This window comes from Pseudorca crassidens, chromosome 2, assembly GCF_039906515.1.
Source record: "Pseudorca crassidens isolate mPseCra1 chromosome 2, mPseCra1.hap1, whole genome shotgun sequence".
Lineage (NCBI taxonomy): Eukaryota > Metazoa > Chordata > Mammalia > Artiodactyla > Delphinidae > Pseudorca > Pseudorca crassidens.
In genome coordinates, this window is record NC_090297.1 from 148259897 (window position 1) to 148287101 (window position 27205).

The following is a 27205-nucleotide window of genomic DNA, read 5'->3' on the forward strand; positions in this document are numbered from 1 at the left end:
ACAACCTGGTGAAGTTAATACCATTATTGTCAGCATCTCACAGAGGAGGAAACTGAGGTGCAAGAAGGACAATAAGGACCATTTATTAATGTCATACAGTCGATAATTATAGCAGCTGGATTTGAAACTGATGACTGTCTCCTTCAAAGTCCAGTTTTTTTTTTTGCGGTACGCGGGCCTCTCACGGTTGTGGCCTCTCCCGTTGCGGAGCACAGGCTCCGGACGCGCAGGCTCAACAGCCATGGCTCACGGGCCCAGCCGCTCCGCGGCATGTGGGATCTTCCCGGACCGGGGCACGAACCCATGTCCCCTGCATCGCAGGCGGACTCTCAACCACTGTGCCACCAGGGAAGCCCAAAGTCTAGCTTCTTAACGAGGACAAAGTAAACATGGCCTCTACCAAAAGGGTACAGGAGGAGCCATCGTTGCCCAAGTGCTCATCAGTAGGGTGAATTCCACTCTTTGGGGCCAGAAATTTCTTTCCCCATCATCCTTTCCCCTTTGACTCCTGCGTGACCTTCTGCTGGGTTTTATGAATGAGAAGGAAAAAATATCATTGAAAAGTTCAACCAATTTTGGCTCCCACTCTAGGAGTGATAGATAGCTTTAATTACTCCAAATTACTCAGCCACTCCACTCTTCTCCCCCAAGTCATTAAAAATAGATTTTCTTTTTGAACAGTCACACTGCCCTAGGGTCTCCAGATAGTCAGAAGTTCTTAGGAGAAGGCCCCAGGGTCAGCTTTTGGTCAGAAGGTTGCAGGTTGCTTTGGTTGCAATCACAGGCTCCAGAACCTCCAGCTGGTTTTCTGGGGGTGGGGCCGGGTGGGGCGGGGCGGGGGTGGGGTGGGGGGGTGTTGGTGTCTCCTTCTTAATGATATTGATCATGTGACTTTCACAGCCCCCAGGAGGGGCAGTGGGGCTGGGTTGGTGTTTACTTTATGGAGATTTAAGGTGCTCTCACACATGACTATTGATTTTTAAAGAACTGGACCTAACCCTGGGAACAAACAATACTGAGTCATTCACATTAATTACTGGGAAGTTGATTCGTAGGGAGAACTGAAGATGAAAATAGGAGCTCAGAGGTGCCCTGGTCCCTGATGAACAGGCAGGACAGGTGAGACGGGAATTGCTATCTCCACTTTAAAAATAAAGAAGGGAGGCTTGAGGAGGTTAAGCAGCTTGCCCAGGGCCTCCCAGCAAACAGATAGCAAGACCAGGACAGGAGGCCCCTGCCACCTCCACTGCCCCCACTCTGTGCCGACTGAGGGCCCTGACATTCCGAGCAGGCTCAGGATGGAGATTGTGGAACCCATTCAGAGTCATGTCCATTACTGTTACGGCCCTGGCAGGTTTTAAAAAAATCCAGCAGGGCAGCCTCACCCCCACCAACCCATCTCCTCCCTCACTCTCTCACATCATCCCTTGTGTTGTCTGGCTCCAGATGCACCAGCTGAATCGCTGTCAGCAACCAGAGAAAAGTGAGAAAGAGGCAGGCAGTGGCCAGGAAGGAAGCGTAATTACAGCGCTGGGCCCTGACCTCCAGGAGAAAGCCAGGGGACCCTGACAGCCCGCCCTTGGGGGCAGCGCCAGGAGAGGGGCCTTTCCTTACTGCTCCCTGTGCCTCCACCGCACCACCTCAACCTGGGAGTCGGATGAACCTGGACTCCAGTTCTGCTTCCGCCACCTACAAGGCACGCAACTTGGGCAGTTTGTTTAACCCAAGACTCGGTTTTCTAATAAGTGAGGTGGGCCTAATCCCTCGCCTGCAAGGCTGATGTAAGGATTAGGTGAGGTGACACAGGGAAAGTGCCTGGCGTGCAGTAGGTGCAGGATAAACGGTTCCTGCTGCTTCATTCCCTTGGACAAGCTCAGTCAACTTCCCGGCTCAGAGGAAGGCGGTGCCAGGCAGGAGGCCTCAGTCCGCCTCGCTTCTCCCCCTATCCCTGGGGAGCAGATCCAAGGAGGCGATCTCACTTCTGCCCCCAAGCACACCCAGCGGGGGAGAATTAGATTAAGATGCTGTTTCAGGCATCCGGTTGACAGTCAGCTCTTTTCCTGTAAAGGATAGGAGACAGGATGCAGGTATTATTCTGTGGAGTCTTGCTGACTCAAAGGGGCCATAGTGTGAGGCACGTCTAGAGCCAGGGGAGCCTGGCCTGTTCCCGGGGGGTCCACTTTGGCTTGGGTGCCTGAGAGAAACTGACCAGGGCTGGGGCCTTGGCCTGGCCTCCCTGACCATCTGCCCATGTTCCTCTCCCTGGGAGGACTGTGAACCCTGGCCCCAGCGGGTGTACAGGGAAGGCAGAACCCTAAGCTCTCAGACCTCCCAGTGCTGGTTGTACCTGTTCGCCACGGGGCTGACAAGATTCGGGGTAAGCAGTGAAGAGAGACTCCTCCCAGGGCTTCCCTGGTGGTGCGGTCGTTGAGAGTCCGCCTGCCGATGCAGGGGACACGGGTTCGTGCCCCGGTCCGGGAAGATCCCACATGCCGTGGAGCAGTTGGGCCCGTGAGCCATGGCCTCTGAGCCTGCGCATCCGGAGCATGTGCTCCGCAACGGGAGAGGCCACAACAGTGAGAGGCCCACGTACCGCAAAAAAAAAAAAAAAAAAAGAGAGACTCCTCCCACCACCCATGGGAACAGGTAACAACTGCTGGGCGCTGGCCAGCTCCTAGGAGGAGTGGAGTCAGAGAAACCAAAGCCTCACCTGCCCTCTGGTTGCTTCCCGCCTCCTGAATCCTGCTCTGGCCCCAGCTCCATCTCCTGGAACTAACCCCTGAACCCCCTGTCCCTCCTTTCCTCAGAAAGATCCTTTATGACATGTCATCACCACGGGCCACGGAGGATGCGCTGCAGCTGGCCACCTCCACTCACTGTGAGACAGAGCCCAGGGTTAAGCCAGACCTTTGGGTGCCTCTATTTCCTGGTGGAACAAATGGATCCCTAACCTCCCTTCATCCCAAGGGAACTGTGCAGATCAAATGAGATAAGGGGTGTGAAAGCGCTCAGAAAGTGCTAAAACCCTCTCTGGGCATCGGCATCTGTTGTGATTGTGCCGCGGAGCTCATCCCGCGCACCAGCCCTGGTGGAGCTTCCCATCAGTCTGCCCTCAGCTGTGAATGCAAATGAGCATCAGATTGCTTCTTGAAAACAGATCTGGTTTGGGAAAAAGAGGAGAAACTGGGTGTAAGACCCTACAAACTCCAAGGGGAGAGAGGCTGGGCTGGCAGGGAGGGACCACCAAGAGAAGATACAAAGGAAAGGAGAGAGGTGTGGGGAGCCAGTTGCATTTCAGCTGCCATGCACTTTGCTCCGGGCCCTGGGGACTAGGAGGCTGTAGCTCAGGCCAACTGCATACTTCCACCCAGGCTCCGTCACTTCCCACCCCCTGCCACCTGGCTCTCAGCCACTGAGAAGGCCACTGTTTCTTTCCTTGTGTCTGGAGGCAGGGGACACATGTGGGGACGGGTGTACCATCTGGCAGGGGGGAGCAGATTCCAGAGAAGCAGGGGATTAAATGCTCTGTCCCCAAGGGGCCCTACCAGCCTGGGGAACAGCTTTCCCTTATTCCTTCCCTCTCTCCCTTTCTCTCTTTGCATGACTGCAAAGGAATCCTTCAGCCTCTAGAACAGAGTGCCCATGCCAAAGCTCCCTGAGGAGAACCTTCAAGCTCTGGCCTTTGAGCCACGACTGTCCCTTGATTATACCTCTATTGCGGCATCTATACTCCCGTATTAAGATGATCCTGTTTCCTTTGTCCTCAGCCAAACCATGGGCCCCAGGGGGACAGAGAATGTCACCCGATGCCTAATGGAGAGCTTAACACAACATAAATGCTCTGTAAATACTGAAGGACCGCATGGCACCCAGGCACAACCCATGGTCAGAATCCTCTGTGTTGTTCTGCTTTCAACTCAGCTGCTTCTCCGATAGTTGCCCCCAGATTCTCAGAACCAAGGTGGCTCCTTCTAGAAGTCCACACAGGGTGGCAGAGATACAACCTTGATTCTCTTTCCCCAGGTTTACGCACAAAAGGGCTCCTCCCTCGGTCCAGCACCAGGGAACTCTTCTCTGAAGAGTGATGGGTTTGCAACTGATGGTAGTGACTCTCCAGGCTGATAGTAACTGCCAGGGCCACAGAGGCCTTTGGGGCCTCACCCTGGGTAGTCCAAGCCCTGTGGGTGTGCCCTGTCCTTCAACATCTTCAGGAAGGAGGATGGTTCCAGCAGGTCCCTTGGTGATTCGTCCCCACAGCCGATGATAATCTGATATCACATCCCTTGCTGTGCGGGGCGCTGCACCCTGTGGGCTGACCAGTGTCCTTAAAGGGGAGGGAGTTGGGTGGGGGAGAGAACCACTCCGAACTCTGCACCCCTGCTGAGCTCTTTCCCACGTACGTCAACCTCACAGACTGAGGCCAAGGGAGGCACTGGAGATGAGGGGCCTTGGGGTCAGAGGAGACAAGAACACAGTACGAGTCACCTTTCATGAAGAGTGTTTCTTCAGTAAATGACTTAATCGGACAGTTATATTCATTAGAGGTGTAATTACAAGACATAAGATCAAGCAGAGAAGAATGCCAAGCGTGTGGGGGGAATCCAGTGCGGAGCGGTCCCCTGGTCCTGGGGAGAAGGCGGTGGAGGCAGGTGGGAGAAGGGCGTCCTCCATTGGAGGCGCCTCACCGCCACATTCCTCTGCCGACGCAGCCACCCTCCGATCCCAGCACTCGGAGCAGAGGGGGTGGGGAGCCTCGGGCATAATTAAAGCACAATCATAATAAACAAACGCTAATTAAAGTGCCACTGAGTGTCCCATTAAACTCTGAGTCAGCCCTGACAAAGCCGCCTCACACGGTTGACACTCTACAGGAGAAGCTCCCTTGCCTTCTCCAGCTTCCCAGGACAATGCCCATCCCCTCCCCATCCTCCCCCGCCCACCAGGTCCTAGAGCAAGTGCCCGCCTTCGCCTGCTGCAGAGTGAAGTGGCCCCTGACCCCAGAAGTTTGAACTTGGTCTTTCAGGGCCTCCATAGACTCAGAGATATTAGAACCAATTTCTCCCTGGCTATAAAGCAGTCCCCAGGCTAACCTCCATCTCTCCTCCTCCTGAGTCAGTCTAATTCCTTCCACTAGTTCCTTTCGTAGTCCCTAGGCAGAGTTTGATTCTATTTCTTCATGGCCCCAGGGCCTGACACTTAAAAAGATTTCCCAAGACATGAGGTCCCATTTACCAGTGGTTCTCATAAGAATCACCTGGAGAGGGGCTTCCCCGGTGGTGCAGTGGTTGAGAATCTGCCTGCTAATGCAGGGGACACGGGTTCGAGCCCTGGTCTGGGAGGATCCCACATGCCACGGAGCCACTGGGCCCATGAGCCACAACTACTGAGCTTGTGCACGTCTGGAGCCTGTGCTCCGCAGCAAGAGAGGCCGCGATAGTGAGAGGCCCGCGCATCACGATGAAGAGTGGCCCCCGCTCGCCACAACTAGAAAAAGCCCTCACACAGAAACGAAGACCCAACACAGCAAAAATAAACTAATAAATTAACTAATAAACTCCTACCCCCAACATTTTCTTTAAAAAAAAAAAAAAATCCCCTGGAGAGCTTGTTGGAACCATTTCTCAGGCCCCGCCCCATCCCAGAGGTTCTAACCCAGTGGACTCTGGATTTTTATGCCCCTTAAGCTCACAGGTAATGCCAAGGATGTTGGTTTGAGAGCTCGGGCCACCTCTTCATGGAGGACATTCTTTTGGCCAAGGAGTGACAGGCTGGAGAGCTTACAGACATCATGTATTCCAGCTCTGTGGCCTTCTCCATCCTTCCCAAGTTAACCCAAAACTACCTTTCCATATTTATACCCATCACTCTTCACCCTCATGCAACGTTTTCTGAAGAAACTCTGCTTTCCTGTGTTTGCTTATGTGGTTCTTTCCACCTGGGATGCTTTTCATCTGTATAAATATTATTCACCCTTGAAGACCCGGACCCAGGCCACATCCCTTACAAAGCCTTCTTGGGACTCCCATCTAGAGCAGTGCTCTCCCATGATGACAAAGTGCCGTCCACACAGCTACGCATGTAATTTTAACTTTTCCAGCAGCCGTATATTAAAGAGTAAGAAGAGACAGTGGAAATTAATAGTAGATCTTATTTAACTCAATATTTGTTAAATTTTTATCCTTTCAACATGTGTCAATAAAAAATTATTTTACATTCTTGTTTTCCGTGCTCAGCCATCAACATCCGGTGTCCTTAGAGCACATCTCTAAGGACTAGAATTCGAACTAACCCCATTCCAGATGCTGGTGACCACACGGGCCCATACATTGGACGGCGTAGATGTAGAAGTAGTATTTTCTTTGCTCTGAATTGCCTCAGCCCTCTTTCAATACCTCTCTTAGAACACACAACACTTTTCTTGTTTTTATTGCTAGTCTGTTTGCAACTTGAAGGTGATGGCTGTGCTTTAATGTTGCTGTTGATTTTATTCCCCTAAGGTGCCCAGCCCTGGTCTTTCTGTAGGACATGATCTATGAATATGGGTTGATGAATGAATACAGAAACACATGATTATAGGAAAGACAGAGCACCCACGGAAACACCTGACTTTGAGGGCCTCCCTCCAGTCCCTGTGACATTTCTTTCCTCTGGCTTGCATATGGCTATGAGGTCTTTGAGAAGAGAATAATTCAAATTTTAGGAACCACCCCCCTTATAAGTTTCCTGTTTCACTTTGCTCTTCAACTCAGTGTATTTAAAAAAAAATTCCCACCAGGAGGGCCCAGGAAACAGGAAAAATAGTTGTGCTGTTGGTTTCACGTTTGGAGAAGAACAGGCTTCTCACTATCTCTGCGGCACTTGGCGTGAAAGTGGGCTTTGTTGCTGGAGACACTGCTCCCATTCAGGGCCCCCTTCCCCAGCTGCTGAGAGCTGGGCTGTGTTTTGACAGACGGGCCGAATGCAATGCAGACAGTTGTTTTAATTTCCAGCCAGATGCAGACATCACTCACACGGAGCCCGAAACCCAGGAAAGGGAGGCCGGGCACTGGGCTGCGGCTCTCAGGCCTCCGAGGGCGGGTTGGAGGGGGCTGGCGGAAGCCCCCCAGGTGGCTAGGGTCACAGATATCCTGAAGGGCCGAGAGTCCCAGGCCCGGGAGAGGCATGCTGGGAGAGCGTCTGGCAGGCACCTGCCGGAAAGGTGCTTCTGGTAGGAATCACAGGACGTGAGTCAGGGGTCAATGGTTGCTCCTTAAAGTGGGGTGCTATCAGTGGCTAGTGGCGTGGCTGGATCTTTGAACTGTCCAAGTCATTCAGGACAGAAATGAACAGTCTCAGGAAGGAGTTAGGCAAACTGTGGGAAATAGAATCCCTATGTCAGAGTTAGAAGGACGAGGGCAGCCTTCCTCCGGGGGCAGAAATACCTTCCACAGCCTCCCAGACACATGTCACCTTGACTCTGCTTACACGTCCCACGGAAGGGAGTCCCTGCTGGAAGCCAGGTCTGTGCACTGGTGGACAACCTTGACTTTCTTCTTTCGAGCTTTCCTGGAACTTTTCACCCATGAGTCTTATTGCAGCCACACTGCCGCCCTTCAAACAGTGGCAGATAGCTTCCACGGCCACCCTGACATTCAACTTCTTTGACCTAAATAAACATACAGGTCTATCAGCTGTACCTCAGATGCCACACCTGGGTCCCACCCCATCGTGACCACCCTCTGGAAAGTTTCTCTGGTTGAACAACCCTCCTCTTAGAGCAGGTTGCAAAGACCTGAACTGGGAACTCAGATCATCTCCATCCTGACACCATGTCCATTAATGCAGCCCATGATCGAATTAGCCCCTTTAGCTATGACATCACCCTGTCAGGTCATATTGGACATAGAGTCAATTCAACCCTCGAACCTATTCCGCATGAACTATTTCAAATCAGCTACTCCCCCAACCTCCATTTAGAATATCACTTTTTTCACTGAATTGCAAGATTTTATATTTATGCTTTCTGCATTTTGTATTTTTATTATTAAAGGGAAGTTAGGGATGCTTAAAGTTGATCACGTCACTCAGAGAAAAGCTTTGTAATTCAGAATGTTAAGTGTTTATGATGTGGGGAGAATGAGCGGGTGTGGGGGGCACCCAACAGAGAGAAGGAAGGTTCCTGGGGCTGGTACCCAAGACCTTTCGTTGTCTGGCCCCTGGTTCCATGCCACCAGCCTCATCTCTCAGCCGCCCATCCAGTATACACTCCACACTTGAGTTAGGCTGAACTTAGCCATGATTACATTTTTTTTTTTTTTTTGCGGTACGTGGGCCTCTCACTGTTGTGGCCTCTCCCGTTGCGGAGCACAGGCTCCGGACACGCAGCCTTAGCGGCCATGGCTCACGGGCCCAGCCGCTCCACGGCATGTGGGATCTTCCCGGACCGGGGCACGAACACGTGTCCCCTGCATCGGCAGGCGGACTCTCCACCACTGCGCCACCAGGGAAGCCCCATGATTCCTTTTGTTCGTGATAATCTCTCAGCTAGGAATGCCCTTCCAGGCATCTGCATTGGGCCCACTGTTACCCTGATTCACCCTTACTTGGCTGGTCCCTTCCTCCAGACAGGTTGTGCTGGACGGCCCTCCTTTAAGGTGCCAAGGCCCCCAGGGCACACGCCTATTGCCTGCAATGGATGTCGAGCACAGTGTAGAGCAGGTCTCGGTTTGTAATTATCAACTCCTACTGGGCTGCGTGCTCTTCCGGGGGGCAGGATCTGGGTCCTGTTCGCCTCTGTTTCTCTATCACACAGCACCGGAGCCTCTCATAGTGACATCTGATAAACAGTTGCCGGGTGAGCAGTATTAGACTCCATCCCGAGCCTCTCAGGAGCACGCTGTGAAGGCAACTCCGTCAGATCCTTTGTCCCCCTGCTAGAGGCAGACCACTGTGCCGCTGGACCGCAGGTTGTGTTTCCACTTGGGTTCGCACATCCAGTAGGTGGGGGACCTCTCTGCCCTGACAAATGAGATTCCATTCCCAGCCCAGCAGCCTCCAGCCCCAGCCAGTAACAGATACCTAGGACATACCAAATGCAAGACTTCAATCTTCTGACCCTTTGCCTGGCCTTAATGTCACACCTGCTAAGCAGGTAAGGGTGAGTAATGACCAAACAGGCCTGGCCCGTGTCCCCGCAGGGCCCCACCTGGAAGCCAGGAGGAGGCCACATCCTCTGGGGGGCAGGGGCTTCATCTGTACATTCCCACTTTCCCCAGCAAGACAGGCAGCTCATCTCTGTTCCCATTTAGCCAGACTTTTCAAAGGATGAGAGATTTACTAGAGAAACTGAATGCAGGCATCAGAGAATGGGATAATTGGATCCAGGTGGTATGTTTGGTTGGCTGTAAAAAGACCATGCCATTAGATGAATATTATTTGATAGGAAAAGTTTCTCCTTCTCTCCCTTTTTAAATGTTTTCTGTGCAGGCAGGATGTCTCAGCCCAAGCCCAGCTGAAAGCTCTTCAGAGACGAGTTGGTGGCACTCAATAGCCTTTCAACAGAGTTAACCATTTTCAGCCTTTGCCAGGAGCAGGGCCAGCTCTCCGGAGGACTTTAGTGCAGGCAAAGAGAAACTGGAGGATTTGCTTCCACCTCCAGCAAAGGCAAGAAGCCTGGGGCCTCTTAGCTGTACCTGCCTCGTGCAGGGAAAACAGATGAGAACACTGAGGCCACCGATTCACACACACCCCCACTGTCACCTCTTAGGGGTGGTGACAGTGCAAGTGTGGTTAGGTGTAGTTGAGTCTGAACGCACCTCTGCGAGGCGTCACTCCCAGATCTAACCTGCTCTCTTTTCCCTCTTGGCCAGATCACCAGGGTCCCTGTGGAATCCTGTGAACAGTACACGACTTGTGGGGAGTGCCTGAGCTCGGGGGACCCTCACTGTGGCTGGTGTGCCCTGCACAACATGTAAGTTTGGCGCATTCTGGAAAAAAGCCTGGAATGCAGAAAACCAGGTACTTTCCTGGGAGTGTTGATGAGGGATGTGACATCAGTTCATAGGGAGAGAGGAATTTCCCTCTTCTGAGCAGTCATTCTCATCGTGGTTGGAGTGCTGAGAACAGGAAGAGGAAAAGAGGCCGTGTGTGGGCTTTCTTTCTAAGTGCAGTGCCTCTGCCTCTCTGTTTTTCATTTCACCTCCAAAATCTGATCCCCCACCCCCTCCCCCCCTGGCCAGCTCTGAAGTCTGTACCTTTTCTACAGGGAAGGGTAGTGGTGTTGCAAGAGCTCACAAGGGAAGTTGTAGAATCTCTAGGTTTCCCAAGAGGCTCCTCAGTGTAGCCTGAACGAGGTGCCTCCTTCCTGGAGTTTGCACTAGAGTTGGGAAGCTTGGACTCCAGTTAGCTGCTGTGTGACCCAGGATGGTCCACTGCCAGCTGTGGGCCTCCATTTCCCCATCGCTAAATAGGGGTAATGCCTACCTCGCAGGTGAGCTGTGAGGATTAAATGAAATAATAAATGCTTTGGCAATAAGGAAGCTCAGGATAAGCTACACAAGTCAAAATAATTGTTATGGACACAGAAGCCTTGGGAGGACCCTTCTGGCCTCATTAATTCTGGATTCCAAGAAGTCTGCATCTCACTCCAACTGGCCTCACATCCCTATTCAGATACATCCCCTGCCATTGAATACCAGCTCAATAGAAATGCAAAATCGCACTTAAACTTCCTGATTCGAAGTGCCCCAGAGGGAGAGAAGAGGGTGAAAACTCCAAAGGCAGGAGCTGGCTAGGAATTCTGTTCCCCAGTGGAGTTGGAAACTCCTTGGCTCCGTGCCAGCCGGCAAAGCATCCCCATAAAATGTGCAGAGTTTAGGGTGGAGGCGGAGGCAGAGGGCCAGAGTTCAGGGTCCCGCACAATAGCTCTTGGCTTCCAGCCTCTGCAGCAGGTGTTGGGAGGGCTGTGGAGGGAGGGAGGGAAGCAGGCACCTCACAGATGCAAACTCCGGACTGGATTGGAGCCCACAGATACTGAGTTCCCTGCATAGATTTGGAGGTAAGGGCCTCCTCCAGAAGTCTTGCCAGAAACGCTGTCACCAGAACCCGGACAGTGAGTCTCCATTTAGGCCAGACCAGTGGTAAAGAAACTGACGCTGCTCCCACAATGCCCCCAGAATGGCAAAGGTGGCTACAATTGGGTTCCCTTCAGTGAGGCTGGCCTGACAGCCAGAAGGCTCTCTCACCTCAAGGGGATTTCTTTCTCCACAGAATCTGGCAGCCACTCCCAGCTTCAGGCCTTGTCCTGGGCTACCTGCCCTCTCACTGTGCGGCGGTAGGTAGATCCGGCCATACTACCCACTCCCTGCTCTCCCTGCCAATCTAGCCTCGATGTCCAAGTCTCCCGGAGGCCCCAGACCACCCCGTCATCCTCCTGGGCCAGGTCAGCTGGGGCTCCTAGAATGACTGGACCACATGAAGATAGTCTCAGATTTCCTCTGCTGTCTGAGCTGCTTCCCTGTCATCACCTGCCAGGGCACACCTCTCCTTCCAGCAGCTCTGTTTGCCAAGAGCACATGGGGAGCAAGTTTCCTCCTGGTTATACCCAGAGGTTTCTCTTCTTCTGGTCCCTCTCATCTTCACCAGCCCCTCCGGCCGTGTCCTCCCACCTGTCGCCATCCGCCTGCCTGGGTAACAGGAATGAGTGGATGGACGACCCCAGCTGCCAGGCCCACACACTGGCTTTTAATGGAGGCAGAGGCCTGAGAGAAATTGCTCAGGAGCCTCTGGGTCCGGGGGGGATTTGAAACCTTCCTGTGTCTTCTGTATGCCTTGCTCTTGCAAGTGCGTTATTGTCTCAGAGGCTATTTATCTCTGTTAGGGCTGTTGCCATATATAGTATGATAAAAAAAAGAGCCATTTCAGTGAGTCAATGAGATAAAGGCTCCAGTCAAGAGCTCACTTTAGAGCTATCTTAAGGATTCACTTAAACCTCAATAATTCTTTTCTTTGACAGCATTCATATTTAGATCCATTATGTGCCTGGAGAGGAAGAGGGGGGAGGGACTTTGGGGGGAGCTCGGGTGGGAATCTCAGCCTGGCTGTGGTATCTTGTAGTGTCCCCACTGGCTCTTTGGTTGGAGATGCACCAGCCCTGGAGCATGTTCCCATGTGACTTAAGTGGCCACCAGACGCCCCTGTGTGCAGGCATCACAGTGCCCACCTGCTGCTGTAGGCAGAGAAGCCAAGAACCAGAGATGAAGATGTGAGAAGAAGCGGCCACACGTGCCTTCTGACAGGGGCAACCTGCCTGCGACTCCCTGTCTGTCTCTCTCTTTCCCACCACAAACATTTATTGAAAATATACCATGGACAGGTAGAATAGCTCAATGCATAAAACATGGTCCCTGCCTTCAGAGAGCTATGAATCCAGCCACAAGATCACTTGCATGCTGTCCCACACAGCTAAGACCCTGTCCAGGTTCTTAAATATCCCTGGAGGAGAATAATAATATTCAGAATCATCATCATTAACATTGTTCTTAGAAGGGCTAAGAACAGGCCATTTTCTAAACACTAGCTCATTTAATGCTTACAGCAAGCCTGTGAGGTAGTGTGTTATGATTGACCTCGGCATTCTACAGTTGAGGGAACTGAGGCGAGGGGAGATTAAGGAACTTGTCCAAGGGGCCACAGCTAGTAGGCTGTAGATCTGGGGTTAGAGCCCAGGCATCATGGCTCCAGAGTTCACATTTTTAGCCTCTTGCTTGCTACTTCTCACGTCCCCAACCTTCCCTCCCTCACTCACCGAGTTTCCCGTAAAGGTGCCGTCCCTCTAGAGCTATTCTTTATGTCTAAACCGCATCTCTTGTGTTGGCGGTCAATCCCACTTCTCTTAGTCTGACTTTAACTGCAATAGAGACCATCTGGGAGTCACCAGGCCCTCTGGGATAAGTGAATGTTGTCATGAGAAGACGGACACAGGCCTCAGAGCAGCAAAGCCTTCTCACTTACCTTCAGGGGACCCTGGAGCCTCCAACAGATGGGTCTCAGAGGCCTGACCGCCTGTGGATCTGTGTCTGTGGCAGGTGCTCCCGCAGGGACAAGTGTCAGCGGGCCTGGGAACCTAATCGATTTGCTGCCAGCATCAGCCAGTGCATGAGCCTCGAGGTACATCCCAGCAGCATCTCCGTGTCTGAGCACAGCCGGCTGGTGAGTAAACTCATCCGGAAGGGTGGAGGCGTGGGGTGTGGGACCCGCACGAGTGTGGGTGTGTTCCTTTAACACTTGCGCAATGTAAATGGCTCACACTTTAAATGCTCCGAGGAAACTTGATCTTTGTAGGAAAACTATGGTAACTCTTATTGTAAAGGGCCTAGTCATTCGCCATGCCCCTTGCAGATTCATTACCTATTGATCTGTTTTGTAAATCTAGATTTTGCATTTAGTAACAAACAGCTACAACATAATGCAATCCAATGCCATTCTTTGGTATATGGTGTATTTCAATCGTCCACTTGATACAGTGTCTCACAGAAACCTGGAGTTGCCTTTGTGCTTGTATATGAGAGAGACACAGACAGACAGGCAGACACAGAGAGACCGAGACTTAATTCGCAGTATGTGCTTAGACTATTAAAGAGAATACAATGGTCCTTAACCACCTGTCGAGTTGCAACCCCAAATACTTCGTGTCCTCAGGCCCTGCAGGATTATTTCATTCTGGAGGTTATATGAGCATTCACAAATGTTAATTAGTTAATGAACCTTCCAAGACTTGCGTTCATTCATCCCCACCGGGAGGTTTTGGCTCCCATGGAGCTGAGGGAACAAACAGCAGAGTTTGTACCTAAGTCTCTCAGCCCCATGGAAACGAAACTGGGGCAGAGATTCAGCAGCAAACAAATGTATAGAAAGGCTAGGTGATAGCCATTGTGACTAAGAAATCCCTGCCAGGTGGGATGACAAAGGGAGACCTCCCTCCGCTAGGACTCGCCACTTGCAGGCTGCAGGGTGTTGTCACCAGGGACCCTCATGGGCACTCCCCACTGGGAGTCACATGTCTCACCTGTTGTTTCAAATACCACTTAGATACTATATTGTGGTCACTTAGTACAACCCCATTTCCAAGTACACTGAATTCAGAGCAGCGTTTTACCATTAAATGATTTCTCAATCAACAGATTCTTCTGACACTCTGTGATATTTTTACCATTCAAAGGAGAGTGTTCAAACTTGAAAGGCCTGCAAACCACTGACCTAGATCACTGGGTCCCTAAGAAACAGCAGGCATCATCTGAGCCATTAGTGTTCACTTCCTGCCTTCCTCTGATCCCCTAAACTCCTTGTGAGGCGACTGCCCTACTCTAGGGGAGCTGTCAGGGGGCAGAGAGCCAGAGAGGAAGAGAGAATAGAAACTCTAGGAAACCCACCACCTTGGCAAGCAGACCCTAAATGACAGCCAGGCTGAGGCGCCAGCTGTCTTTCACCAACCCGGTAAACTCCTTATAAACCTGCAGACTGGTGATACGTGTTCTCCTATGATCCAGGGCTAAGGCTTATTTGTGAAGGGCTCAGCTCATGACTTGCTTTCAAGTTTGCATGATTTCATGTCAAAATGAGCTGGGTCTGAGATGGGTTTTGGGACCTTTCCCCCTAGCATCCCTCCCTTCCCCTCCCCCCAGTGCTTTCTGCTGCTGGACAAGACTGAAAAATTAACGGTATTAATAATAAAGACCATTGGCCCTGCACACCCCTCGCAGTGCTACTGTAATTGTTCAGTGTCAAAGGTAGAAGATCACCTGGAAACAACATCCTCTTTATCGATGGGGTCAGTGGAGATGAGTGAGCAAGTGGGCAATGGCAGGGCCGGGCCTGGAGCCCAGGTCTCCTGAGCCCCAAGGGCTCTTCCTACAGCATTATCCCTTTGCTCCTCCCACAGCTCAGCCTGGTCGTGAGTGATGCTCCTGATCTGTCTGCGGGCATCTCCTGTGCCTTTGGGAACCTGACAGAGGTAGAGGGACAGGTATCTGGGAGCCAGGTCATCTGCATCTCACCAGGGCCCAAGGTTGTCCCTGTCATCCCTCTGGATCAAGGTAAGAAGTGTCTGCCAGGAGAGTCATATGCTAGGGGCTGCCCTACCAGGGTGGCCAAGAGAAGAGGACCCAGGGAACAGGGTGGCAAGTACCAGCACAGACTGACTGACAGTTGCCTGACTAGGTCTCCTTATGCCAGATACCAATAGGGCTTATAAACTTGTTTGAGTCTGAAAGCAAACTGTCATGCCCCAAAGCAAAATTCAGGAAGAGGGAAATCCCTTGCTCCCATTTGGGTTAAGCCTGCACAGTGCATAAAGATTTTTTCCAGACTTCCCTTCCCTTCGAGGAATGTCAGTGGTTTCAGCCAGTGGTTTTCAGTGGGTTCTCTCCATAGAACTGGGGGCTTTCAGAGCTTTTGACCTGATATTTCTTTTTTTTTAATTTTTGAATTTTATTTGTTTTTTTATACAGCAGGTTCTTATTAGTCATCAATTTTATACACATCAGTATATGCATGTCAATCGCAATCTCCCAATTCAGCACACCACCACCACCACCCCTGCCACTTTCCCCCCGCTTGGTGTCCATACGTTTGTTCTCTACATCTGTGTCTCAATTTCTGCCCTGCAAACCGGTTCATCTACCATTTTTCTAGGTTCCACATATATGCGTTAATATACGATATTTGTTTTTCTCTTTCTGACTTACTTCACTCTGTATGACAGTCTCTAGGTCCATCCACATCTCTACAAATGACCCAATTTTGTTCTGTTATTTCTCTTTTTTTAATTCTTATTCTGTATCGGTGACCTGATATTTCTGACAGTAACTGTACATATTTGACCAAACAGGGGACTCTGTGGGATCTGATCCATTACCTCCTCCCTAAGAGAGGGGCTGGGGGCATCTGGGTCTCAGTGATGGGCTGGTCATCAGCAGAATGAAAGGGAGTCTCTTGGAAGAAGATTCAAGGACATTCCATCTACCATCGGTGCCCCAGGGGAGCCCTGGAGTAGCTGAATGATTTACCCTCAGTCTCTCCACTGTGCCCCAGATTTGTAACCCTCTCCTGTTTTTTTCCTTTTTCCAGACTGGTTTGGGCTAGAGCTGCAGCTTAGATCCAAGGAGACAGGCAAGATATTCGTCGGCACCGAGTTCAAGTTCTACAACTGCAGCGCCCACCAACTGTAAGCACACCCCTCGCAGCACTAGTAATTGTTCAGTATCAAAGCCAGAGGATCACGCAGACCAACGTCCTTCTATAGAGATGAGGTCGGGAGAAATTAGTGAGCAAGCAGGTAACGGCAGGGCCAGGCCAGAAGGAGTCTTGCCCTGGGTCTGGATATGAGTGTGGGGTTTTTCTAAGTTCCCTTAGAACAAGAATCATATTGTATTCACCTCACAGTCTCCCAGTTGGACCTGGCACATTGTCTGGAAGAGAGTAAGCTCTCCATAACGGTTACTTTTCAGTTATATTCCATTTATTCAGTTATATTAAACCGAATGGCTTCACTCTCCACAGCCTCTGATCTCATTCGGTCTCCCTTGCAACACACCCTACCCTCAACTCTCAAACTAAGAGTTAAAAGAGGGTTTGAAGTAAAAACAAAGGTCATGGCTCAGGACCCAGAAGAAAAGTTCTCCATTTTATACCAACTGGTGGTGGATTTGAACATGGAGACTGACAACCAGTGGAGCTTGGACACATCATCCATGACCACATGAAGAAGGGACTCAGAGATGGGGAAATAGCCTCACCCAGCACTCAAATAAAGGACTCAGGCTGGGAGAGGGAGAGGAAGCTTTAAACTATACCGTGGTCCAAACTGAGCCTTCAACTTTTCGAGGAGGAGGGGAAAACCAGACCCAACCACCAGCCCTCAGAGGGGCTTAAGTGCAGCCCAGCTGACCTCACCAGCCATCTCCAGCAGCAGAATGCCTACCAACTGAGTGCCCTTGGCTGTGAGATCCAACAGCTGCTCAGGAAGCTGGGAGCATTTCATAAGTAAAAAGCAGGACCAGGAGTGGAGGAGAGAGAGACCCATACTTAGTTTCTGCTGGTTCCTCTCTCGAAGTGAAACTGAGACTCCTTCCATACCATCTGGAAACTCATGCACCATTTAGACTTAGATTTAGAAAGAGGGAAACACGTCTCTATAATAGGGCCACATAAGGGCCATGTGACCCTGGTCAATCAACAAGGAGAGAGATCAAGCAACGGCTCCACGCCAGAAGGAGCAGTACCTGAGAATATTCTATGGACCCATCCTTCCCATTGCCCAGGGCAGGAACAACCTGAGAACTCCAGCAGTATCAAGTCTGAGGGTCTAGGCTGTGGGCACGATGGGCCCAGCAGTCCATGTGGGGAGAGGGTCTGTTTGCAGCTAAGCCCTAAAGGAATTTAGCCATCAAAATAGGCAAATGAGCCTCCTTAGTCTCCTCTTTACTGGTCTTGATTTTTCATGATTAGAATCATCTTCTAGATTTCTAGGGTCTCCACAGTAGCTAAGGAAAGAGACGTACCTGAGCCCCATTTGGCCAAATCAATAGATGTGCTGAGAAAGACAGAACAAGTGGTAAAAATGGCCTGGGAGGAAGCAAGGCAGGGCAGTATGTGGCTGAAGCTGAAATGAACAAAATTGCCCCTTACCCACTGCATTCCAATCCCATTTTGTTGGGAAATGCAAGCATCTTGGAAAGTGAACTTCCCACAACACAGCAGTGAAGGAATACATTGTTTGTGAGAGCATCCACATCTCCATGGCAACTCAGTGTGATGTCACCACTTTCAACCATATTGCCATGGCAATGGAGATGCTGTCACAGGCAACAAGTGTTAGCAGAAAAACAAAGCAGGTATCCTTGACACTAAAGATTCCATTTTATTGCAAAACACTATCTTACCCTTCTTTACTCCTGGCGTTCACAGTTAAAAATCACAGAGTCAAGTTCAATTCTTTCCTTTTACTATGGTACGCTGAGGCCCATAGGGTATAAGTGCTGCAACGAAGGTCACAAAATTAGCCAATGGAAGAACCTGTTCTAAAACCCTGATCTCATCATCCTTGGTCCATTTTCATGATTTACTTGCTGAATCATAAGATGTTAGCAAGAAGCAATCCATCTGGGCTAGGTTCAGGAACAAAATAACTAGGGGCATATCTAGAAGGGGATAAAAATATTTGGCATGGAGAAGAAGTGTAGATGGGCTAACGCACCCAATCCACTGTGGAGTATTAGCCAGTGACCCCTGGATCAAGCCCCATCCGCCCAAATGTCATCAGAGCTCCCACCAGGTGGCGCCAGATTGCAGACCTGGCCGTGTCCCTTCCAGGTTGGTCTAGTTGTGAGAGGCTAGACTAGAGGATCTGGCAAGAAGCAGGAAGAACAACCCTACCTGCAAAACCTGTTTGCCTGACAGTGGTCTGATCACACACAGAGAACCTAGATAATACACACAGCCTCCAGGGGAAACCAGAGAGAAAGAAGTGCTCACTCACCCTGGGGAGAAAGGCAGAAGCCACACACATAGCCTGTTGCTATCTATGCCTGGCTACCTGGAGAGTGGGGTAAAGTTATCATTTAATACCGTTTACTCCCCCAAAACTCAGAAACACAGGTGGTATGAACCAATCATTAACACTCCAATGTGATTTAAGAGCTTGAAATAACAGTTGATTTAAGCACTTAAAAGTAATACATTTAGCATTGTTAATACTTTTCCAAATCACGTCCTATACATTATCTCATTTGACACGAAACACCCCATGGAGTGGACGGGAAAGTCTTAGTACAGACAGATGAAGAGATTCCGAGTCAGAAGGTAAAGTGCTTACTCAGGGTGACCTCAGTGGCAGTGGCAGAGGCAAAACTGCAACCAGACCTGCCCAATTTCTATCCCTGCGCTCTTTGGGCGATTCTGTCTTTATTTATTTATTTTTAATTTATTTTTATACAGCAGGTTCTTGTTAGTTATCTATTTTATACATATTAGTGTATATATGTCAACCCCAATCTCCCAATTCATCCCACCCCGGCGATTCTGTCTTATAAGTGGTGGTATGCTGCCAAATGTTTAACCACCAAAAATCAGGGGGAAAACGTATTATATGGCATTTTCCAATTTCTATGGCATAAATACTCCCTCCATGGCTAATTTCCAGCTGCTATCATGATGCCAACCGCTTGTAAAATTCCTGAAAATATGAATAATTGGCTGTCATGAGCTGATACAGACCAGCTCTAGCACACCACCGGTTTCTAAGTTACATGATTCCCGCTCTGAACACATTTTTCTCTCAATTTTCTGGTCCCGTGAACATCTTAGAGGGATAAGCCACCATTCTCAGGGCTGGGGATGCCCCACCAACCTACCCCTCTGAGAGTGAGACTAGGATAACAGACTTCCATCATGACGCATGGGCTACCAGGCACCCTTACCTTCCCTGTCTGCTGCCTTCTCTTTGCCTCTTACTGTCTCTATCCTTGCAGGTGCCTGTCTTGTGTCAACAGCGCCTTCCGCTGCCATTGGTGCAAATACCGAAACCTCTGTACTCATGACCCCACCACCTGCTCCTTCCAGGAGGGCCGGATCAACATTTCAGAGGTAAGCATAGCTCACCCTGGCGCAACAGCAGCCCCAGTGAATCTGAGTGGTCCTCCTTTTTCAGATGGTCCGTCCAACGGCGTGGCCATCTCCTTGCCCTGGTCCATGTTGGTCTTCCTCCCAGAGATGTTAGAAAGCCCTGGTATTATAGAGCTAAAAAAAGTGGCAGCAAATACCCCAGAGAAGGAGAAGTGTACCGTATTTGCTAGACTCCTAAGACTGTGTGCATTCAAAAGCTTGAGGGGACCTGAGGGTTGAGACTGAAAGTTTAGAGGAAATATATCCAACCGAACAGGCCCCATGGTCTAGAAGAGTGTAGTGAATGGCGTTTGTTCTCTGAGTCTAAGCCCTTTGCTTGGCTGCAGACATCGTCTAGTTCAATAGAGCATTCACTCTTAGCCACTCTTTCATGCCAACCTCCCTTCCTAGTCTAAAATTCAGTGATTCTTTGACTCTGGTGTATGACTGTGTGGGTGGCCTTGCAGAAGAGAGAGGCAGTCAGCTGGTGAAAAGAACCAGGCCTTGCTAAAAGTCCCATTTTCTTGTGTAGTCAAAGTGCCATCCCTCAGGCCAGACCCACTTTTGTCATCAACACAGTGCAATATCAGATTTCTTCTCTTTCCAATGAATATCACACCCAATGATATTTCCTTGAGGTTGACTTTCTTACAAATTCATAGCAGGCCTTAGGACAACGGAGCCTACTGGGTCAGTGTCTAATGTTTTTCATGTCCCAGAGTGACCAGTAGGTGAGTTTGAACAACTATAGAGACCTTATGTATTCCCACAAATGCACATATGTATAAATATACATTCACCTCTCGTTCCACCTTTTAGAAAATCCGCAAATGTAAATAAGTGACAGTGTAGCATTTGCAAATACTGCTACGGCCTTTATATATCTCCCTCTTGCACTAGGCTACAGGCTCCTTAAAGGCAAGGATTACATATTATCTTTAAATCCTCAGTGCCTTTTTCAGTGAAAGTCTGTAGCAGGCATGCATGAAAGCACAGAGGAACCAATGACCACTTTACCCAAATGCCATTAATAGGAAGTGTTCCTTGGAGCTACTTGTCTAAGATTTCAAGAAGTAGAGTATTTTCTGTCTCCTAATCTGGGTAGAAGTACTGGTTGCTTCCATGCATAAACACGAGAAAGTAAGCCTTGATATACATGTCAGCATGATGTACAATTTAAATACCTTATAATTTTATTTGTCAATTATACCTCAGTAAAGCTACATTTTTTTAAATTTTTAATTTAAGAAGAAAGTAGACCTTGAAAGGTTTCCCAGACACACACACACGCACACGCACACACACACACACACACACGTGACCATGAATTCTTTTGAGCTCCTGAAACAATATGTGTTACATTCAGCCAGAAAAAATGGAGTTTGCCTGTCTTGAATGAGAGACACACAGATGGTGCCCACAGGCGGTATTTAAGGCAGACCCAACCACAGATGCCTCAGCAGGATGGAACCAGTTACCTAGTGCCCTGAAAACCTTTCAAGGAAGGCTTTTCCTCTGGCCAGTCTGTATGCTTTGATGTAGCTGACCAGGAAGTGCCAGCCTGGTCTTAGTGGACACCGGAAATTAACCCCAGCCCTGGGATTCTGCAAGAGGATGAGACTGCTTTCAGGCCAATCTTCTTACCCAGAGGAAAGGACCCATGCATGAGCCGAGGGTATGGTGGGAGAGGGTATGGTGGGAGAGGACACCCAACTTGGGTGTCAATAGAAGATCGGCCTAGGGAGGCAAGGATGCCAGGGCAGGGCTGTGCAGAGATGAAGGGTGGGCAGTGAAAGGTCATGGTAAACAGTCTCAGAAACTGACCTTCACAGTGGCCTCCGAAGTTTGTTAATAAAATAAATCGAGGAGGACCACAGAGTGCAGAGGGAGAGGGTGATGCGCAGGTCCAGACTAGAAGGAGCAGCTGCTTCACTTCCATCTGGCTGCCGGCTCCCCTGGGCAAAGAGAAACCCGAAGCCAAGCCTGACAGGGCCCAACGGGCAGCTGGAGTGAGGGCAGGAGAGGTGTCAGCCCGAGCGAGACCAGTAACTCTGTCCCGTGTGGAGGCCAAAGGGCTGAGGCCCAGAGGCTAATTGAAATCATGCCACCTCCCTCTCACCCTTTAGAAGTCACTGGAACACAGCTGCCTCTCAGCCACGGGTGACTCAAGAATTCCAGAGGACTGGGCCTGGGAGAAGCTGTTGCCATCCCAAGTCAGGATTAAATTAATACTGAAAGAGCCCTGCGGGGAAAACCAGAGGCTTCCCATCTCCTTTTTCATTTCCTCCCTTAATGTCTGTTCCTTGAGGTGAGAGAGATGCCTTTGTCTCCGTCACCTCCCCCTCGCCCTGCTGGCATGCACTAGCCAGCAGGGCCCCAGAGACTGGGTGTGGGCGAGGGTGCTCTGGGGCTCCTGAGTTTATTCAGGAAAGGAAATAGGGCGCAACTTCCGAGGAGGTTGCCAGGGCCACAGCCACTCCCGTGTCCTTTCTCAGAAAACAGCTCCCAGACCCCACTCTGTCCTGTCCAAAGCTCTGCTTTGGGGGGGAACCCCGTTCCTGAAAATGTGGGGAACAGCAAAAGTGCACATGGCCGGCTCGAGCGAGGTTCCCCTTACTCAGTTAAGAGTCCTGCCTAGGGCTTCCCTGGTGGCGCAGTGGTTGGGAGTCCGCCTGCCAATGCAGGGGACGCAGGTTCGCGCCCCGGTCCGGGAAGATCCCACATGCCGTGGAGCGGCTGGGCCTGTGAGCCATGGCCGCTGAGCCTGCGTGTCCGGAGCCTGTGCTCCGCAACGGGAGAGGCCCGCACACCGCAAAAAAAAAAAAAAAAAAAAAGAGTCCTGCCTATGTCCTCAGGTTCTTCTGGGGACTGGAAATCCCTTAGGTGCCTCTCTGGGGCTCCTAGAATATCTCTTTTCCACTTCCAGTAAGGGCCCCCCAACTTTGAATCAAAATTTTACATCTGTCTTCTTCCTAGAAGCAATGTATAACTGATCAGCTCCATTGGTGTGTATAGTAACATTAATGTATCACACATTTGCATTTCTCTCACATGTGACAGGAGGGTGGGGGATGCGGGGACCAGTGGCATCAGCATCGCTTGGGAACTTGTTAGAAATTCAAATTCTCGGGCCTCATCCCAGATTAGGCTGAAGATTGAGAACCACTGACATATGGCATCTCAGTTGATTCTCACAACAGACCTTCAGTTTCACATAATTCATATTTGACAGATGTAGTAACCAAGATGCTAAAAATTGGGGGTTTTGCCCAAGGCTACAGAGAACTCAGGCATCCAAAAAGGCAGAGTACAGGATGCTTTCTCCAGAAAATCAGAACTGGTCCTCTTGTCTATTTCCACGGTCGCAGCCACACTTGTGGGTCTAACCTCAACCTAGCCCTGCACCGTTGGTCATGAGGGACCCTCACAAATCCATCCCCACAGATGCAGAAATTGCCCATGGAATACAAGTCAGTAGTGCTACTTCCAGATACAAAGGCAACCAGGACATGAGATGAATCTGCCTACTTCTTTCCAGAGGGCTGATGGACCAATCCCACACTTAGTCCCGATAACCAAGAACCACTGTGCTAGAGTGAATGCAATTAAAAATAAAAGTATTAGTAGTTAACATTTTTTGAGTGCTTATTATATATACAACATTATACATGCACATTTTTATCTCATTTAATTTTAACTACTCTATGAAGAGGATTCTATTATAGATGAATAAGTTGATACGTTTAAATCATTTTCCTATGATCCTCACATAAATGCAGAAGTCATGATTCAATGTTCCCAAGCTGGTTCTAAGGATGTTGAAGTCCTCCGACCCTGTGTTCACGTACACATGCGAGAAGTATGCAGTAGTCATGTTAACGTGGTTAACCCAGTTTATCACCACTTACAACAGACCTTCATGTCCCTCTTGCCTGCAGTCTAGGGGTGTCAGGTATCACAGGCCCCATTTTATAGATGAGGAAGCTGAATTTCAATTGAACCGTCTCTTGAGCTCTTTTAAGGTAACGAGCCAAACCTTTCCCCCACTCAGAGCACAGCAGATCTCTGATGGGGTCCCAGAAATCTGGGCCTCCCTGGACCGGATCAAGGTGTGACATGGTGTTTGCAAGTGGGTGTGCGCAGGAGTATGTATGGCTTTCAGCTTTAGAAGCTCATCTCCCTCCATGGCTAAACCAGGCCTTGTGAGATGTAGATACACATATCTTCTTTACGCCCTGTCCCAGAGGAAAGATAGAACCAAATAAATCCGATTAGCTTCCCAGGATGCTGGCTGCTCTGTCTCTTTGAAGTCCAGCTGGTGAAGATAATGTCATTTCCACATGGGAGAAGTCGTTTCTGAGGGCTGAAGGGTCCCCAGCGCTCAAAGCTGGAGAAGCACAGCTAAACAGGGTGGCTCATGCGGCCCAAAGGTCCGTACACAGGGCTGCTGTGCCAGGGTCCTGCCCTCCCTCCGGTCGTGTCTCCTCCTCCGCAGCTCACCCCTCCCCTGGGATGTTCCCCAACAGGACATCTGCTCATCTCGATAGAAACTCAGATTGCTGCCAAGGAGGGCCATCCTGCCGCCAGTTAGCCTAGAGGCAGAAGGCAGAGTAAAATGACCTACCGAGGTCATTCAGGAGACTGGGCAGGTCTGCAGAAGCAATGGAGATTCTAACAGTGCTCACAACAGTCTTCACATGCTGCAGAAGAAGCCTACCATGATTATTTGTTCTCTTGTTCTTAGGACAGGAACTGTGTGCATGCATGGGTGTGTACTCACAGAAGCAAACAGCTTGGAAGTGGCCTTATTGTAGCTAATGAAACCCATCACCTTCCTAAAGCCCCAGAGGTATCGAAGTTCCAACAGCTTGGCAATGTTCAGGCTGCCGGCTCTCCTGCACCTGCCTTCAGCCCTCACCACTGCCATTCCACCTAAGACTCGCTGCTCCCTCAAGATATTCACCAAAACAATCTCACAACCCAAAGAGTCTGTATCTCCCTGTATTTCCTAGGGAGAAGAGAGTGTACCTGGGCACCAGCCATGTCTTCCCTTTGCCCTAAAGAAGGGAAGGAAGGATGCTATTCCATCTGGCCTGAGAGAAACAGACAAAAAACAAGCAAAGCCTAAGGCATTCTTTTCTCCTGGGGCAATCTTGGAAGCCTGTTTAGGCGTTTGGAAAGCCCCTAGTCATCATCCTTCAATTTAGTCCCAAAAAGTCTGAAAGTCTGACCATGGGAATTTTTTCTAAAATTGTAGAATCTCTTTAAAAAACTCATAAAAGTACTCATAAAGTCTCCTTATGATTCTCCAAGTTCCAGGCTGGACCAGAGAGCACAACCCAAAGGATGAGGGTGTGTGCGGAGTGTGTATTTGTGTGTTCGTGTATATACACATGCATATATATATTTTATGTCATAGTTAAAAGGATTCTGCAATCTTGTTTACTAACCTAAGACACTGTACTCCCAAAAGTACATCTTTAAGACTCCGCTCATGAAATTTGAATTTGTTCTCTGAACTCATTAGAGATGAAAAAACAACTGGTCACCCTTTACAGTATATCAACTAGTTCTTTTTTTTTTAAATTTTTAAAACTGCCTCAGTTTTAATTTCTAATACAGTAAACAAAAGTTCTTGAGGTCCTTAACAATTTTTTTCTTAATAGTTTTTTTAAACAAATTTGTTTATTTTATTTATTTATTTTTGGCTGTGTTGGGTCTTCGTTGCTGCACGCAGGCTTTCTCTAGTTGCGGCGAGCGGGGGCTACTCTTCATTGCAGTGCGCGGGCTTCTCATTGCAGTGGCTTCTCTTGTTGCGGAGCGTGGGCTCTAGACGTGCGGGCTCAGTAGTTGTGGCTCTCGGGCTCTAGAGCACAAGCCCAGCAGCCGTGGCACACAGGCTTTGTTGCTCTGCGGCATGTGGCATCTTCCCGGACCGTGGCTCGAACCTGTGTCGCCTCCTTGGTGCATCTGTCCTCATCTGTCGGTGAACAGAAGCCACTGCGTGAGTACCACGTGCATACCCCAAAACACCACGCAACGCTGTCCTGGCTGCCCTCCGCGCCACCGCTGCCGTCCCGCAGGCTCCTGCCAAAACTTTTCCCATTAATCCCCAAATCCCTATCCACTAGTTCTGATTCTGAATATCTATTCTCTCCCTCTCTCTCCTACAGGTATACATACACACATGCACATACACACACAGACACACCCTCATCATACCTCAGCCTTATTTCTAGTCTAAATTTAAATTCTAATTTTTTAGACTCAATGGGAGTTTTTTAGCCACTAACAGGAAATAGTATCTCCTTTTCAAAGGGAAGCCTGGGTTTCCCTAAAGTGGTGTTCATTTTTTTTTTCCCTTGGCTATAAATGTATGAAAGACTGTCAAGAGTGCCCGTGGGGATTGAAAGTAAAAGTGCAGTAAAGAGCAAGTTTATGAGTTGGCAGCTTGAGTGACTGATTTCTAAACAGGGACCCATCTGTTCTGGGGTTGCCTTATGCTCCTGTCTCCTGTGGAAAACTCGCCTGCTTGATATCCTCACATGCAGTCACTGAGGGATGGCACTGTGACCCGTGAGGTTCCGCCTGACCCTCCTAGATAGGTTTCTGTGGGAGTAGGTTTCTGTGGGAAATTTCTCCTGGACCCAGCTTTTCATCAATCCTCAGGATTCCTTAATAGATATAGATGTTCCAATTTAGTAATCCTGTGACTCCAGAAACAATGACCATTTCCAAGCCCAGCTTCGGGAATCAAACTCCTGCTCAAGTCTCTAGATGTTCAGAAGGCAGGACTTTACCTCATCTCTAAAAAATCTAGGAAGTTGGAGCCAAATAGAAAGTTTGAGATCGTTTTGTCTGTTGCTTTATTTTCTTATTTTCCATTTACCCTCCCACGAGCAACAACTACATGTCAGGAATTTGGATAAAGCCTGGGGATACGGAGGCAAATAAGACGCAGCCTAATCCTCAAGGCTCACAGACCAATAAGGAAGACAAGTCAATGAGAAACTGCAATTCTGAGGGCTAAATGCGATCGGGGAGAGTATCCATAACCCATCCTGAGGGCCAGTGCAGGGAAAGGGTCAGGGATGGCTTTACAAAGAAGGAGCTGCAGCGTTGAGTTTGAAGGCTAATTAAGAGGTAATCAGGGCTTCCCTGGTAGCGCAGTGGTTGGGAGTCCACCTGCCGATGCAGGGGACGCAGGTTCGCGCCCCGATCCGGGAAGATCCCACATGCCGCGGAGCGGCTGGGCCCGTGAGCCATGGCCACTGAGCCTGCGCGTCCGGAGCCTGTGCTCCGCAATGGGAGGGGCCCCAACAGTGAGAGGCCCGCGCAAAAGAAAAAAATAAAGAGGTAATCAGCTAAAGAGGGCTGAGTCAGGGGCCAGGAGGAAGATTCGGGGGGTGGAAGGGGAGTGTTTCTGGTGGAGAGAAAAGCATCTTCAAAGGATCAGAGGTTGATAAGTGAGAGAGATGGTCCCTCAGGACTAACCTTAAATTCCTCCGTGGTATGGCTGGACCACGATGCCCAAGAATCACAGGGTAAGAAGGAGGCAGGGGCCGAA

General features: G+C 49.8%; 1 protein-coding gene across 4 annotated transcripts in view; it reads left to right on the forward strand.

The window, feature by feature from the left end:
• Positions 1-27205, forward strand: part of PLXNA2 (plexin A2) — a 216721-nt gene that overhangs the window by 127844 nt on the left and 61672 nt on the right. For 3 of the 4 annotated variants that reach the window (XM_067729108.1, XM_067729106.1, XM_067729107.1), the window contains exons 5-9: positions 9849-9949; positions 13065-13188; positions 14918-15071; positions 16105-16201; positions 19506-19620. In XM_067729108.1, coding sequence (XP_067585209.1) covers positions 9849-9949; positions 13065-13188; positions 14918-15071; positions 16105-16201; positions 19506-19620 — 591 coding nt within the window. Of the gene's footprint in view, positions 1-9848; positions 9950-13064; positions 13189-14917; positions 15072-16104; positions 16202-19505; positions 19621-24382; positions 24488-27205 lie in introns of all 4 variants that reach the window. The other variant, XM_067729110.1, reaches the window with a different exon arrangement.